The sequence below is a fragment of the Clupea harengus genome, unplaced genomic scaffold (genome assembly GCF_900700415.2).
Source record: "Clupea harengus unplaced genomic scaffold, Ch_v2.0.2, whole genome shotgun sequence".
Classification (NCBI taxonomy): Eukaryota; Metazoa; Chordata; class Actinopteri; order Clupeiformes; family Clupeidae; genus Clupea; species Clupea harengus.
In genome coordinates, this window is record NW_024880449.1 from 1 (window position 1) to 17,815 (window position 17,815).

The window sequence follows — 17,815 nt, forward strand, 5'->3', positions numbered from 1 at the left end:
TTGCTTCCTTAATGGGTGTGCTATGCAACGAGTAAGATATGTGTAGTGTTGTTTCACTGGCGTTTGGCTTTATATGTGCGCCCCTATTTTAATCATGTCTTTTTTTGTATAATGTAGAATAAATGGACATATCATTTTTGATATACCCGACTCTGTAAAATCCTTAAAGAACTATGTGACAGGGAGTAGGAAAACGTTCAATGATAAGGTACATCTTTTCTTCTTAACTCCACTAAAGTCCCGGGGGCAATTCACGCATTCGTGAACGCTTCCTTATCTGGAATTCATTCTAGGCTAGAACAGGATTTAAGGATTTACCTTGGCACGTTTCTCTTCTTCTTCTTTCTTTTCTTCTTAAATTGCGCCCCGGATGGCTTTTGCCTCTTCATTATTTTGTTCTTCAAAGTTTCTTGAAGACCCAACTCTTCAGAGAGCACCTCCCCTCCTAACTGGCACCTGACTAGCGCTTAACTTGCACTTCAGCAGTTACATTCCTGCACTTCTTTTTCCTCTTTTCTAGGTTGTTGTTTTTTTCTAATTCTCATGTAAAGTAGTATTTATTGTTACACCATGCTTTTTTTATTGCTCTTAGCTTGACTGTTCTCTCCCTTGTACGTCGCTTTGGACAAAAGCGTCTGCTAAATGACTAAATGTAATGTAAATGTAATGTAAATGTACACATACACTCTAACCAAACGCCTCACTGTGCTAGCATGTTCTGACAACACCAAGGACGTACGTACCCCTTCCGTTTTCGATTTTTGGCTCATTTTACCCTAATGTTAGATTTTTTTTTTATGTCAAAATATTGGTTGGAGATATATAGAAGGGGGCGGAAAAAAAACTCTGTCCAGCAAAAAGAAAACACAATTCTTGTTTTTTTTTTTTTTTTTGCTGGGCGCAGTTTTTTGCGCCCCCCTCTGAGTGGCGCCCTAGGCGACCGCCTATACCGCCTGTAGGAAAAACCACCCCTGCTAACGCTCATAAATGAGAATGAATTAGGCTGATGAGTGCAGCGACTCGTGCTGATGATGGCGTCTCATTGAGCTTTGCCAGCGAGTGGGTTGGTGTGCGAGTGGTGGGAGATCCACAGGGTAATTAGGGGGCCTGGGGGCCTTTGTTTGACTGCTGAAATAATCTGTCTGCTGATGTGTGTGTTTTGTTTGTTTGTTTGTGTGTTTGTGTGTGTGGACGAGAGGTTGTATCGGCTGAGTTTAAAATGTGTGTTTTACAGTAGGGAGGGTGGGTATACAGACAAATTGTTTCTTTGAGACCATTGAAACTCATTCAAATCAAAAGAAGAATCAGCAAGTGGCTGTGGAAAGGGAAGCCTCACCAGCCCAGGAAGCGAAGCTTGTTCTGGGGTTGGAGTTGAGTCCTGTGTTGGTGTGACACAGCTGCTTGCTCTAATGGGTGTGTGTGGTGCAGCTCGGAGCCCAAAAGGTTTTGGTCATCAAAGCTGGAGAGCCAGCTGTGTGTGTGTGTGTGTGTGTGTGTGTGCTTTTGCTGAACAAAAATTTCCTCTGTCAGCAGGTCCATACAGCCTCTCTCTGGTGGGCAGTTTCTTTCTCTTTCTCCCTATTTCTAACGCTTGTTCGTCCTCCCTCCCTCCCTGTTCTCCTTTCTTCTCCATTTCTTCCTCTCATTTTTTCCCTCACCCTCCTCTGTGTCTCTCTCTCTCTCTCGCTCGCCTTACCCACCCTTTCATGTCCCATTGCCCTCGCCCATTCTCTCTCTCTCTCTGCTGAGTGCAGTGGATCAGTCAGTCAGAGGATTCACTGCCACTCATCCTCTCCTGGCTCAGCTCCCTCAGGCCCAGCCTCACTTCCCTCGCTCTGTGTGTGTGTGTGTGTGTGTGTGTGTGTGTGTGTGTGGGTGTGAGAGAGAGACTGTGTGTTTGTGATTCACTGCCTCTGTCTGTCTGGCTTTGCGCTCTTCTTTTTTTTAAAGCCTGAGTTGCTTATTCACATGCTCCTACACCCACATGCACTCTGAAGGAGTTTTTCTCTCCCTGACTCTGATGAGACTCGGATGCTGCCCCCACCCCCCCCACACACACACACACACACACACACACACACACACACACACACAGCTACATATGTGCATATCCTGTCAGGCTTGTAGATGATGTAAAGTTCAGTGTCCGTTACCACAGTCTGCCCCTTTCACATGTCACACACACTCACACGCATACACACACGGGCTCTCCTAATTTTCCCTGGTCACCTTGGTAACAGCAAGCCTAAAGACTTTTTACACAAGTAAGTACCACATAATGTGCTACGCCTGAAGATTTCATCTGTGCATTTGCCTACCCCCCCCCCACACACACACCAATTTGCTCCCAGCCTCCTGAGTGGCGTCACCTGTGTTTGTGAACACGGTCGCTCACTCACAGAGCTGAAGTCCCATGGGAATGTGGCGTGTCAGTGGAATTCCAGCCTGTTCAGGGCTGTTGGCTGTGGGCTGCTGGGACCTGGGCGGACGCCCAAGAGGGAGAGGGTGGTGCTGCCGCAGAGCATGAGGCCAGGCGGGTGGAGACTGCCCCATGACATCACAGTGCAGCACTCAGCGAGGCAGAGCCGAGAGGAGTGGGTTGCATACCATAACAAAAATGATGAGTGTCCTTCCTTTTGCACGCTCGGAAGAGGGAATCAGTCTGATAGTTTGACACTGAAACTCACATAATGCTTCACCAGTCTTGGAATTCAGCCTTATTTTGCTCTGCAACTTAAGTAGTCTTTCACCTAAAACCTTAAGATACATTTTGCGCTCAGGTTTTGTTTTGTTTGTCCTTGAAACAAGCACATGTTACTTGTTGCCATAAGATGCAATGTGACCGTTACTTATTATGTAGAAATTAACAGCAGTGTGTTGGGACTTGTAGATGTCTGTACGGCCGTCTGTGTGTTTATCCACATGTGGATGTGTTTGCTGGCATGTGACAGGGCTGCAGTAAACAACCCCTAACGTTGTTAACCTGTGCAGCCAAATGTTCCAGGAAGAAGGAGCGATGGCTTCAAGCACTTTGATCTCAAGCAACTTTTTAAATCCCCCTCCCGTGAGAAAGTCATGTTTTGGTTGGTGTTCCGGTCTAATCCTAACATTTCACCAAAAGTTCAAGCTGGCTGCCTTCTCTCTCCCATCTTTAAAGCAGAACTTGAAGCAACAGTGTGCACTTTTCTTCTTTTTTTTAATAGGCAGCTAGTTTGGTGTTCAAATTCATTTTGTTGGTATATGGTCATGTGAAGGGAAGACAGATCAACACCTCTCATTCCCACTAGCCACCTTTTTTAGCTTTTCAGTGAATTCTACACTCATTTATAAAGTTAGCAAACAACTGCCTTACTTTTTTTATTACGAAGTTCCATATGTAGCTGTGTTGGATTTTTTTTCCTTTGTCACTTTTGAGAAGCACTCAGCAGTCAGCTTCCCTCTGACCAGCTGACTCCTATTTCCTCTTCCTCTGGGCTGGTCCTGTGTCCCTGTAAACTCCTGCTCTAAATCATAGGCCGTATGAACGCTCCAAGCACCCGCACACACACACACACACACACACACACACACACACACGCACACAAACACAAACAAAGGGTTCAGTTCCAAGGGCAGGACGTAGTTGAATCGCTGACGTACTGACGAAGTCACAATTATTCTTTGGCCATATACGGTCAGACACGGCCTTGGCATTCGGCAGCAAGGAGGGGAAAACATGTTCATTTATAACTTACATAAACAGTGCTCGGCATCAGCACACCTCCCTCCCTTTCTCCTCCACAGCCAGGAAAAGGGGCAGGAGAGAGAAGAGAAAAAAAAACAAGTCTCTGGAATTCAGAGGGGAGTGAGCTGAGGAATGAAAGAACGAGAGAACGAAGTAGGCTCTGGAATTCCTGGGCTTTTAGCAAGTTTTTATGTTTTTCTCTCTCTCTCCCTCCTTCCTCTTTTCCCTTCCGGTGCTCAACAAAGAGCCCACAAGAGGAGCGAGGCTTTAAAAGGAAACACAGGCCCGGTCCCATTCACCAGCCAGGCCCAAAAATGTGCAAGTTCAGGGCGCAGCTTAGCTTAGCTTAGCTTCACCCAGCTCCGCTCAGCACTTGTGGCCTTGTCCCTCAGATCACAAGATCATCCTCCTCGTGTTGCTCAGCCCCAAGGAAGCAGTATGACTCATTTTCATGTTTCAATATCGGAAGAACCAGCAGTATGAGAGAGAAGGAGAGGGGGAGAGAGAGAAAGAGAGAGAGTAGCGGAGTGGGGGTGGGGAGGGGAGTGGGTTATTTCTCTGTCTGCTACCAAGCCTCATGGCGAAGGGCCTCACTGTGTTCTCTCCATGTGTGTATTCATATCCAGAACACGTTGTTATGAAACGTCTCGTTTGACTTGCCTCAGTCTGCAGAGAAGAGGCGGGTCAGGAGTGAGAGTCGGCCATGAGCGAGGCTCTCTCTGGGAGAGGGAGAGCTTTGCTGTGTGCACTTACCTGTTCCTATTTGTTCCCTCTGCCACTGCTGTTGTTTATGTTTGTTGTTGTTGTTGCTGTTTTGACTCAGGTGACTCCTATGACGTGTGTGCCATCTGTCTGGACGAGTACGAGGAGGGTGATAAGCTCCGGGTCCTGCCCTGCTCACATGGTGAGGTGCACGCCACTGCAACTCTTTTCTTTTCTTCTTCTCTGTCCTTCCCATCATTCTGTTCTGTCCCCTTTACCTCTGCAGGTTTCTGTCATTCTCCTCTCTTCTTGTGTCTCTCCTCCCACTCCTGTCCTGCCCTGGTCTCTCTCTCTCTCTCTCTCTCTCTCTTTCTCTTTCACCCCTCTCTCTCTCTTTCTTTCCCCCTGTCTCACTCACCCCCAGCTGTCAGCTTGCATGCAGTCTCCCTGTGGGAGCGGCATCAGAGGTAGGACGGGCAGGAGGCTGCTCTTGAAACGCTCCCATCTCCTCTGATCAGAGACAACAGTCTCCTCTCCCTTCCACTGCAGGGCCAGACACTGCATGTCAAACGTCAGTGCAGACCTCCCCTCCGCTGACCCATTCTAATTCCTCTTCTCACTGAAGAGCAGAGCCCCATTCATCTTAACACAGAGAAGCGTTACACAGCCTCTGTGCCGGGTGCAGTATATCTGACCATGCTCGGGGGGGGGGTCACATAGTCACACCCACTTGAGGAGGGTGAAAAGCTAAGCTAATATGCAAGCTTTATAAATCCACGTTAGTGGATCTCAAAAGACTTATAGAGGGTCACCAAAAGTAAGTCCTCCCAATCCCCCCACTGAAGGGTATTAAGATTTAAACCCTGTATTTAAAACATAATGAGCAGGATTTGCATTTATTACACATGCAATGGCAGATTCACCAGTATTCCTGAAAGTACTATATAGATACAGATCTTTTTTTCCCTAAAACTGCATATTTATTGAGACACTGCAAATACAGGAGATATATAGGATAATATAAGTCATCTAGTAACTCGTGTCTACTGAGGCCACAATTCTTCTGAATGTCTCCTCTCACGGCGTCCTCAGCTTACCACTGCAAGTGTGTGGACCCCTGGCTGACCAAGACCAAAAAGACCTGCCCGGTGTGCAAGCAGAAGGTGGTCCCGTCGCAGGGCGACTCGGACTCGGACTCCGACTCGGGCGAGAGCAGCCGCGAGGAGAACGAGGACGCGTCTGAGAGCACGCCGCTGCTGCGCTCGCTGGCCTCCACCAGCGCCCACTCCTTCGGCACCATGAGTGGTTCGCCCTCGCCGCAGGGCCACGGCAACGAGTCCTCCGACTACGAGGACGAGGACGAGGACGACATGGACACCAGCGACGACAGCGAGGAGGTCACCATAGAGGCGGTGGTGGTGCAGCAGCTTCAGCAGTCGCCACGGCCAGACAAGGACGACGAGGAAAAGGGGCATCTGCTAGTCTGAGAGGCCATGCTCAGTCACATCACGCAACTCCCACAACACACTGCACCCAATTTGTCCATACAACCATTCAGGGGTACCAACAGCTCTATATTAAGAATGTGTGTGGGAGTGTGTATCTGTGTGATCTATACCCTCTCTTTATTTTTGTCCCCCCCTATCTCAGTAAAATGCACAGATCACAAAACTCACACATTTTCTTCATCATGGTTGCTATAAAAGAATAAAGCATTCGAAAGGGCAGGAGGAAATGTATCGCATAAATAAAAGAGGGACTGGTATTAAGAATACTGTATTTTGCATAATGGGTGATTAAGTAGCCTGGGATTCATTTCACACTGGAGATAGGTTTGAGGATTCCCAATGTTCAAAGGAATTATACACTCATCACTGTTGAGGAATGGGTGGGTTTGTGTGTGTTGAAAGTGCTTGTATATATATACTGTGTAATGTATAGCTAACCACACAAACTACATCATTTAAACAGAACAAAAGACAGTTGATTTGACTTCCTAGCTGGTTATACATGTTTTTCCAGCAGGTACTGTCGGGGATGTAGGGTGGGAGGGCTCATCTTCTATACTGTACATACACTCGCTGTATAGAATGCTCCTAATCAACTTGACTATGCAGTTCCCTTTTGTAAAATCTAAATATTTTTCCCTCCTGAAAAGAAAGTGATATATTGGGAACTTTTTTTGTCAATATATTTCTTAACTGAGATTGAGGAGTGCAGAGCCTCTTCTATAGGAATGTAATCTGCTTTTAAAGCAAGTGCTAAATGTTTGTCCACATAAAAAAAAATTTAGAAAGAAGCCAAACCGGTCTTTGAGATGCATCCAACCGCAGAAAGAAAGCAAAGGAGATGCGGGGTGGGGGCTTCGTTTTCCATGTGTTGTCATAGGTAGTCTGGGATTTAAGATGTCAGACATGGAAGGCTGGAAAAAGAAATTGCTTGAACTACTCTTACATTTCATAGCACGCACCCACTGTCTAGATCTTAGTAAGTCGCCTAACTCTGAAAAGGACAACTCTCTCTTTCCTCAATATTTCAGTGTCGTTCAAGGAGAGATTACCATGTGTTTTGTTCACCTCATATCATTTAGTACTGTAAGTAGTAAGTATATACTACCGGTGAAGTTCATTTTGTTTTTTTGTTTTTCTCTTGCTAACATGACTTGAACTGTTACAGTACATGTTGAATAAGTCTGGTTGCCTTCTGAGATGTATAAGCGTTAAAATTGTCTGGTTATGCTCACACTTTGTATTCAAATTTCATTTCACTTCATGAATAAAACGTTTTTGTTCAAAGTATAACTTAGTTCTGTTCCATACATTTTTGTTGCCTTTTTTTTGCGCTGCCAAGAAGTAATCCAAGATGCAGGATTGCACACACGCGTCAGCTTTTAACGGTCTTTTAGATGTCTGTGTGCGTGCTAAAAAAAAAACCTGATGTTCATAGTCCTGGTTAATGAGAAACATAGCGTCTCAGACCAAGCCATAAACCACTCCAGCTAATCAACATGTTGCTAAAGGAGCACAGAAGGGAAGGGTGTCATTTGACATTTTGAACTCCTATCAACCTTTTGCCAGAATCACAGACTTCATCTTTAAACCACAACAAATGTTGCAATGACTTTAAAACTCTAAGAGATATGCCTTTATTTCTATCTTTGGCAGCCTAGTAAAACAAACCCTCATTTCAATGTACAAGGCACACCTAATTGGCAGGTATGGATGGCAATCACTCTTCCTAAGTCTCCTGCTTGTTTCATACAGCTGGATAGTCATTTAGTAGTCATTTCAGCCTTTGTTAATTCTTCTGTCTAGTGTCAAGTTGTGAAAGGACATCCCACTCTCTGGCTTTACTCAGTGCAGCCCCAGTGTTTTAATCATCAGGAGTGTGTCATTTCCTCCCATTCTGATCTACAGGAACCACGGCTTTCAGCGGCTGGGAAGCAGAACACCTTGCAAAGCCCCAAAACTCTCATAGCACTTGTTTCCAGATTGCTTTAATATGTGCAATGTTAAGGCAACTACTGAAGTCATAATTTGAAACCAAATTCCAGAATCTTTTATGACTCAATTGCTTTCAGTCACAATATATACACTATAGCAAAGTAAAAAAAAAAAAAAAAAAAAAGACAAAAGATCTGGTTGGAATAAATTTATTTGATCTGTCTGTAAACAATGTGATCAAATCAATTTTATGGCATTTCTTGGTTTATGCATATGACAGACATCTGAGGACATGTTAGATTGTATCCAATAAGGAAGAAAGGGTGCAGGGGAAAGAAAAAGAACTGAAGAATATCAGCACACAAGAACTACTTTGTCTTCTTCTCCTTCAGTCTGTACACAGAACTTCACAAGGCCTGAACATTTTAGGGTTCTGCTAAAACATTCTTAACCAAATGCTAAGACGACTCCTTTCTCTGGACTAGAATTAAAACCAGCTCCACAATAGCAACAGATCATCTTGAGATTATGGCACAGGTTACACAGTAGTTTTTTTTTTTTTGTCTTTTGTATTTTAAGTGTCAACAAGACAACCAAAAATGCTTATTCCAACCGATAACCATCTCCCATTCAATGAGTGTCATTCTACTTTTTCCTTCATTTTTTAATAAGGGTCTTCATTTGGACAGGACATTTAGTACCGAGCAAGGACAGACAGGGTGATACCACATCTTTAGTTCAAGACTTTAGAAGGCAATTTATTCCACAGTTTTTTGTTTCTTTTTTACACAGCATGGGTTTACAAATGCAGTAATTAATAATAAAAAAAAGAACCAACAACTTGTTTTTCTGAAAAACTTTGACAAATGAGGAGACTGCCACTTGTTTTCTATTACAGAGCCATCCACAGCATACCAGTGGTCTTAACGATGGTGCTTTCTTTCTTGACAGTCAAAATAGTGGTGTCTAGCGTGTCTTCCTCCTCCACCACAATTTAGAGCAAATGTGTCAAAAACCCGAGCTGCGACTAAAACTTGGTCCTATGAAAAATGAAATTCAAACTGGACGCAATCCAGATGGTTATATGCTGGGGCAAACCTGCTGTCCAGAACGGCAGCTTTAAAAAAAAAAAAAAAAAAAGAATGCAAGAAAAAAAAATATATATATATATATTACAGGAGCTGGCAAACAATAGATAAGTGCCTGAGCTATTGTAATGATGGAATGTCCATGAGATCTAGGTCATCAGGGATGTGCTGAAGAGGGTTGTCGAGAGGAAATTTCTACCTGCATCTCAGCGCAACACTGCCACTTGCCATTTACACCCAGAGGGGAACCAAAAATGCCAGACCAATAGCTCAACAGACTGCATCCCAGGAACAACTCCACCCCTCCCGCCCGACCCAAAAAAATTCGTACAATGTAGTGTTACAACAGAGGGTGAAGGGCTATAGATATTATCAATGTTTAGTGGTGATGGAGGATGATAAGCCTCGTAAGGGTTGGAGTGTCATCTATAATTGAAAAAAAAAAAGTGTTGTAAAAAGAGTGGAAGGTAGGTAATTCAGGATCTAGAATAAGGGACTACTAAAAGAAACAAAAGCTGGGGTGTCAGGGCAACTGTTGTAAAGGCAGTTCAGTAGGTTCAGAAGATATGCATGCAGTTTTTCCTTCTCAGACAGACTTGAGCAGGAAGACCACATGAGCTTTTCCTTCATTTCTTTACATTTTAACTGCTTAAGTGCTCAAAAAGGCATTAGTTTGACAACTACCAGGCATCGGCATACCTTAAAAAAAATGTCAGTTGAATTTCAGGTGTATTGCAGTTTATTTTGCGAAGTCTTGATACATTAAGTAATGGCCAGGTTACACATTTACTATTTCTTCCTATATAAAGTACATGTGTTGTCAATGTCCTGTTAACATGCCTCTCAATCTTGGTGCAGCAGTAGTGTAGTGAGATAGGGTACACAGTGTTAAATGTATGAACATGAAGGGGTAGTGTTGAACCAGGTGGGATGGAGGATAAGGAAAGGGGCAAAAATAAAAATAAAAAGTTTTTTTAAAAAAGGAAAAAAAATTGGTGGGGAAAAGAAATAACTATGAACTACAACAGGGAGTAGTGTCAAAACGCAACACGGTTGTGATAAGAATGAGTTGCTAAGATGGATGGGAAGAGAACGCTTTAATATCCAGACTTCCGCAGGTATTCAGCCATGGTAAACGCTTTCTTGTTGAGTTGCCCTCCATGGATACCCTCCTTTCCCATGACTAAAACCATTGCTGGAGTACACAAGAAAACACAAGAACAAAAAAACAATGAACTTTTGAGGGCGGGATGGAGACAAAAATAATAACTAATTTCCCAACTGACAGGGGCGCATTTGTTGACATGAGAACAGTTACACCACATTGCCCTTCATTGTTAGTAATACCACCAAGACTTAAGATGTGACTTTTTTTGAAAGGGAAATCTTAACAGCTTTTATGTTTTCAAACTTTTTTTTCCCTCTTATTCAATTTTTTTTCTTCGTTTTGTTTCTTTTCTTATCCACCTCTCCATTAACTTTGCTACTTCAAGACTAAACTAAAACCCTGAATCCCGTAAGTATTTTGCCATTGTATATGCCTTCTTATTCAGTCCACCTCCATGGACCCCTTCTTTTCCCATTACAAAGACCAAGACTGAAAGAAAAGAGATAGAAAAGGTAAGTTTAGGGGGAAATGCATTAAGTTAGAAAAGTAGTCAAGAATCCAGGAAAAAGAGTAAAAAGAAACAAGAGGCTCACCAAGCACAACATGCAAGCAGTCAACACACACACACACACACACAGTGCATGCCTTTCTAGTCCCAAGTTAAAGAAAAAGATCACCACTACTGTTATTTTGCTGCACAGAATTACTGAATACAGCAAATGTATGATTACAAGGAGGACAAGGGAGAGGAGCATCAGTGTGCCCAAGAGAATTTTCCATAAATATTCATTTCTGAAGTTCAGAATAGCTATTATAGATTTAAGATGGTTAAAAGGTTAGTAATTGCGCTGAAATGATCAACAAAATGTGTAAGCTCACTAACAGTTCACATGAGAGAAATCAGCTATTCACTCCTCAGTGGATCTGTTTAACAGGCTAACTTGTGATGCATTAGCATTGAAGCTAAAGCACTTCTCTTCCTTGTCCTCTGCAAGCTATATGCAATACCTCTCCTCAATACATGTGAAAGTGCAAAACAAAGAAGGTGGCGGCACAGTTAAGGTAGGAAAACACCCAGGAGAATGGTGAATAAATCTGTTTACGTCAGAGTGGGATATCAAGGAGGAAAGGTAAGAAAATTGGAAAGATGCTTATCTGAGGAACATAAATGTGGACATGCAGATCAGTAGGGGAGAGTGCCTCAGAATGGACCAAAGCAAAGGGACTACCTGTTCATCCACCCTCTAAAAATATAATACTCTCTTAACTCTGTCAGGAGGTAGCAGAAGAGTTGCTGATTTTGAGAGTAGATTTGACTGAGAATGGGGACCATACAGGCAAACTGAAAAGTGGCTGAATTAATTTTTGGACCGCTCATATACACCATACACTTGTATGCATTTTAACTAAAAATCCAGCTGAAATTTAAGATTTAGCCCATCACACCCATACAATTAAAACACAGTATAAAGCATTTCACTACTCTTAAAGTAGTGTTTATTCTGCTCCTAAAGATTTTCCTTGAGAGGTTTAAACTGAAGGGCGAACTCACTACATCACAATTTCACAGTTTTCCGTGTCCCTCTACAAACAGCTGAAGTCAGTACCTTCATATACAAAACTACAAAATTACATTCATGAAGCTCTGATGGAATATATTGAGGAAAGGTGAATAACTACATGTATACATGCACACTCACCATCTATCTGTAATACTACTACAAATGTGTAATATGCATCTGCATATTAAACTTAAACCTTACCAATAAAGCAAACACAAAACTCATTCATATTTGAGAACATGAAAGAAATGCCATCTTACCTTTGCCAGCTCTGCCTACAGTAACATTATATGTTGGCTCTCCTCCTTGACTCTTCGTCCTGATGTCCATTGTCCAGTCCCCATCGATTAGAAGGCTGTCCCTGATGACGGAGCACTTCTTGTTTCCTAAGGTCATACCACTGGTGAAGAATCCCTCTCTGTCTTTGCCTATTAGGATGTCGATTTCTGTAGGCTAAACCACAAATCAGAGTTGAAATACCCGTTACATGTAGCAAGATCAGTGCACAGCAATGCCTAAAGGACACCAAAATGATGTAGGGAAGGGGAAAACTAGAACACACAAGCAAGAATTGAATAAAATAGGGTTCAGATATTAACATGTTGCAAGACATTTTTTATGTGACTGAGTGGATGTATAATTGTTTTCTTACAAAGAAAGCAGTTTAATCTAATGTTCAGCTTCTGGGTACACAGACATGGTCTGAAGCTATGGGCTTGTTACTTAGTCAGAATCATGCCTCTGCAATTAGCCTTCTCAATGTAGGCACTGAATTTCGTTTATTCCTAGAGTTGCTATAAAGCGCTGACAGTGGTCTGCACAAGATATCAACATATCAATAAAAAACAAACAAGTAGACACTATGCAAACTACATAAAATTAACTATATTGAAATATAAATTATTACTTACACCTATTGGGTGAAAGGTAATGAAGGGGCTCCTAAATAATCAATGTATGAGAACCCTCCGTTACAGATGTTTCAGTAGGAAAGTAGATAACGAACATTTATCTGAATCCGCGTGACAAACGTAAGCCTACGTTAAGCCCAAGTCTTTCTCAGACTTGTCAAAGAATAAACATCTCAAGTCACCTCTGAGGTAGTGTGAAATTATGAAACGTGGTCATCGCTGGAAATATGCTTCCGATTAATGTCTGCTATGCATTCCAGGAAAGATGGCATAGCTAATGTGAGCTGGGTTGGAGCACCAGACGACGAGGCTGATAAGCTAACTAACGTTAGCTAAATTACGCAAACAGGTCATCTTAACGTTACTTGAATAACAAGGTTAAGCAACTTGCGCCGAGCTGTTCGTATCTGGCTTTCGCTTAATAGGGCAATACAAAAAGCAAGCTAGACAGTTTAACTTACATACATGCTAGCCAGCTAGCTAACATAAGTTTTTTCAAAATGGCTAGCCTGCTAACTATACATTAAACGTTTGTGAACCTTTCAGTCGATACGAACTACTGGAAGTGATTTGTCTTTCACGTATTGCCCCAAGCAATGAGTCAACACGTATTTTATGTATACAATACTGATAATACGAGATGCCTACATTGAGAACTAAAAATATAGAAGCACAGAAACATAGCGCATGGCTAACATTAGAATGAATAAAACAGGGAGTGGAGGCGCCATCTTGGGAAAGGAGCGGGGGGCGTTAACGAGGCCCACGTTCTTCAAACCAACTACGACCCTAACGCAGAGCAAGACAACTTGTGACACACGAGTACGCCCATAACCTGAAGTAGCAAGCTAATGCTTTTCGAATCTGGCCGACCGGCCCGATTTCTTTCCGTTTAACCACCCCTCCCTCCTAACTAACCCGCAATGCATTCCCGGCAGATATTCGGTTGTTAGCACACTCGCTAACCATGCTTAAGCTACAAACCAGGGTTTAAAAAGAAATCACTGCCATATCATGTGTAACACATTTCATTGACTGGCTTGCTCGTTAGTCCATGAAACGTGCTACCCCATGATCCCCGAAACATTGCAATCTGTTAATGTTAGCTAATTAACTTAAATCCCAAATTAATTTAATCAACATTGTCTGGCTAATAGACTAGCAATGGGAAACTGGCTATTGACATGTCCGTGAGTACTACAAGACTGCATTTTTGGGGTGAGCATTTATATTGACAAATGTTACTTTACCATATCTGATTTTCATCTGGCCCCCCCTCCCTTTATTCAGCGTCCAACGAAGGACCATGTGTTAGCTACTGTTAGCACTATAGCAAGTTAGCTTTAGCTGCCGTTAACTAGCCCTGTGAAATTCTGTCTGGGGCTTTCCCTTTAGACAAGGCCTAGCGGATTGGTATTTCAGAAGTCAATGAACTGACACACTCATATTTATACCAGCTAGCAAAATGTCGAATATTTGCAATATTTCAATTGATTGGAAATATTCTTACCGTTATATTGCTGAAAGTACCACCGGTAAATGATGCCCAGACGTATTTAGCGTCCGTGTACCCAACAATGGCGGCGTCCTGGCAGCTGCCATCAGCCATCAGGTTATCCACGTAGGATTGCCAGGACATGCTTGCGTATTAGTTCAAATGAAGAATTATTTCTTAAAAGGGAGACAAAAACTCTCTGGCAAAGCTGTTGCTCCGAAAAGATTGTATAAATTGCCAGCTGTTATGTCTCCAACGGCACCCCGGCTCCGCCGCGTCCCTGTTATAATCTGAGTTTGGGCAGCAAAAGAAGCCACTGCAATCGGGCAGCGACTGGGTGTAGTCCCTATGAAATCACTCCGCGCAGTCGTTCTTAGGCTAAAATTCGTAGCGAATCACAGTCATGGGCGGAAGAATAAATGTTGAAAAAATGATCCGCAGAAGATCTAGTTGTTTTAGTAGGAATACCTATCGTCGTCCTCGTGCTGTTCTATTGTGTGCATTGCTTCTATTTTCTTGCACTGTATTTTTCCGTGCACCTTAATTAGTTTTAATCAAATTTCAGGGCATGTTACCAGGGCATTGTACCATCGTAATGTCAACATCTATGTACAAACTGATGTATTGGCGAGTTTGGTGATCCTAGACTTGTTGCCCTCATCTTGTAGGCTAATGAAAGGGGAACACTTAATTTCTTTACATCGAGCTTTTCTCGTGTAGACTACACTGTCGGAACCGTAAAAACATTAATTTGGTATACATATTTTTTTTTACTTTTAATCAAAAGAGGACGGGGCCTAATACAAATGCCGATTATTATCTCTTAAGGAGCTGAATAATTAATGAAAATTAGGCTATATTGACTATTCAGATTTGAATGTCTACAGTAAACGGAGAGTTGAAGGTTGATGAATGGGTAGGGTTAATTTAGGTTCTTCAGAGTGAAGTCTGCAGAGACAGGAGAGAAGCCTACATCAAGTTCTAGAGCCGAATCATAACTTTCTCTGTTACTTTCCATAACTTGTAACTTTCAGTAGTTAGCCTACTTGAAGGCATTATATGGTAAATCTGTATGATTGATCAAAACGGTTGCATCTCTCAATTATGTCAATACATGTGCCTAAGTAGGCTTAAATCAACAAGAGGTAGGCAGATTACACAAATGCTGAGTCTATGCAGCCCCCACCCCCCTTCTCCTACCCCTCGCAACGTAATACTGGATCTGTGAAATCTGGGGCTAATTTAGTAATCCGTGCAATCTGGAAGGGCCTGTGTCATTTGTTTGTACAAGTAGAAAGGGTGGATATTTCATTTGAAATCCAACTGATATGATCCAAAAGGACGTTGGACCTACGTTGGTGAGACGGAAACATTAATCCCATTGTAATCAAATATTAAATCTGATTAGTTATTTTATTAATCCCCATGCAACTGTCGACTATAGCTGATTTTTCCCATTGCCATTGCCGTGTTTACGGTCATACTAGGCATCATGTGGTTGATCGAAGGATATATCACAAGAATGTCAGTTCTCACACAGCCTGAGAAATGTAGTTGAAGCCGAGGGAGGTAATGCGTACTGGACACCCAGGAAGCAGAGATTTGTTCCTCCAATGGGCAACCCCACACAACAGCTGCACCCATCTTCCCGCCTTCACAGAAACACACTGAATCAGCCATTCATCTGCTCAGAGATCACACAACTGGTGTTTCCTCTTGCTGTATGTAAGTGAGTGATTGTATAGGCAGTGGGGGTTGTGTGTTTGTGGATTCGAGGATGGGAATGGGTTGGTGACTGGATATGGTTCCTGCCTCTGTGTGTCTGCACATGTCTGGAAGGTCTTGAAGATAGGCAAGGTGTAGGTTAACACCACTGCAATACTTTGTCTTTTCTCAGATTTTCTGTCAGTTGGAATGATGACAAATCCCCCTTAACCTCTGGAGGAGGCAGGATCTTTAAATGTCTTGTGTAGCATAGTGTTTCCCTGTTTAAGACTCAATGGCAGCAATTCATGTGAGAAGACACTGGAGCCCCACCCGCCACTGACGTATCTATGTGAGGACTTGCCAGGGCCATAAAACTTACAGCATGTCATGGCCTCTGACATGAATCCAGATTCTTCTAGAATGTTGATCATCGTAGAAGAAGGTGACACACTTATGACTGGTTTTAAAACATTGTCATGGTCCCCTGAGTCAGTTCCCTGCCAGAAGTGTGAAACATTATGTTTTATTTGTTACTTAGACTTTAGTGTGATGCTGTTCTGGACATGGTTTGAATGTAAGCATTGTTCAAACAGACAGTACACACACACAGGGTTTGGCATGGTGCTTTGCAAGGCAAAACATTTAAGCCGCGAATAGCTGGTGAATAACCAAGTCATGGGTGAGAAACATCATGGCAAAGCTCTGCCAGGTGCTGTGGGGAGACTGAGAGTAGTTTTTGCCTGATGTGGGGATTATGTTGTTGAGTTCTGGCAGTGTACTTCAACAAAGAGTAGACACAGACACAAATGAGCCAAGAACCCGTGGGTCAAGGATGGGTATCCAAATCACCCTTATCTTTGATTTGTGTAATATGGCCTCAAGGCTGTCATTAAATGGGATTTATAGTTGTTTTAGTGGGACAGTACTTTTATTATATTTATTTTGGAGCCTTTCAAAAACAACATGTAGCACTCAATTTAATGACACTGACAAAATGGGGAAAACATTTGATCAAATGTGAGCGCAAATTATGCATTTTGGTCCATTTCCTCTTGTACCTCTTTCTGTGTCAAGACCTTTTGCATTTTAGAAAGTATATAAAATACAACATAACAGGAGGATTTCATTGACACTGAGACAAAAAATCTAAACGAGCTGTAATTGTGTGGTAAAAGTATCCTGCTGATCGCTTCAAGCATAAATACCAAGGTACCAGTGAGCCACCTTGTGGCAAGTGGTTATACCATCATTGATAGACAAATTATGGCAATCACTTAAGAATGAACAGTAGATGGCGCACTTCACCTCTCTGCAGAGCAGATCCTCCAGGGAACTCTGAGATTCATTTTTAGTCCTCAACTGACAGGACTTGCATTCGGTCAACAATTTTATTTTATTGTTCACTGACAAACAGTGTGCATTGTGCATCTTCATTTTTATTAGTCATGTTGTCCTCTATTTTGAAAAATAAACACAGCCTCACACGCATCTTGCAGGAAAACCACAGCACTCAACTATTCTCAAAATAATTGTTCTGACCAGCAGAACAAATGAGAAACATGACCGTATGAAGCAAGACACCATCTAGAATCCACTCTGAAATGAATTAGTAGTTATCTGTGTTCTCCATCTCATATCCTCTGTAGCTAGGGTTACCAAGCAATTCTACAGTAATTTGTACATTTTTGAGAGAAGTTTTAAGACAATTCATTTAGCAATACAGAGGCTCTGTTCAGATGCACACATGCCCTCTTCACTGACTTATTCTTCTTGAAAAGAATAATACTTTTTGCTGTTGAAAAACGTAATGTGGATCTATAGATAAATACACAAATGCCTTTGTATATAGAGATGATGGAACCACATACACAGCAAAATGAAATTAAAACAAAGGAATGCTTTTTTCAGTAGACAGGGAGGGAATTATGTTCAACTGTGCTGAAAAAAAAAGAAAAACTTTTTAATGAAATGTCCTTCGTAGCATTGCTTACATGAAATAAGAAATATTGTAATTGATTTGCATAATACATTGTAGGGATGCACCGATACCACTTTTTTACAAACCGATACGAGTA

General features: G+C 42.3%; 2 protein-coding genes across 3 annotated transcripts; one reads left to right on the forward strand and one right to left on the reverse strand.

Annotated features, from left to right (window-relative positions):
- Positions 1–4,315: 4,315 nt before the first annotated feature.
- On the forward strand, positions 4,316–7,224 carry LOC122132170 (E3 ubiquitin-protein ligase RNF13-like). Its single transcript, XM_042706986.1, has 2 exons — positions 4,316–4,628; positions 5,519–7,224. Exons 1-2 carry the CDS (start codon positions 4,331–4,333, stop codon positions 5,911–5,913), a joined length of 693 nt encoding a protein of 230 aa, XP_042562920.1. The 5' UTR covers positions 4,316–4,330; the 3' UTR covers positions 5,914–7,224.
- An 838-nt stretch (positions 7,225–8,062) lies between these two features.
- Positions 8,063–14,366, reverse strand: LOC122132171 (profilin-2-like). Of its 2 annotated transcripts, none has more exons than XM_042706987.1 (3): positions 14,049–14,360; positions 11,888–12,080; positions 8,063–10,152 (listed from the first exon to the last, which is right to left on the reverse strand). In XM_042706987.1, exons 1-3 carry the CDS (start codon positions 14,175–14,177, stop codon positions 10,055–10,057), a joined length of 420 nt encoding a protein of 139 aa, XP_042562921.1. In that variant the 5' UTR covers positions 14,178–14,360; the 3' UTR covers positions 8,063–10,054. The 2 variants fall into 2 exon arrangements, with proteins under 2 accessions (XP_042562921.1, XP_042562922.1); XM_042706988.1 differs by having other exon boundaries at positions 10,104–10,554; positions 14,049–14,366.
- Between the last annotated feature and the right edge of the window lie 3,449 nt (positions 14,367–17,815).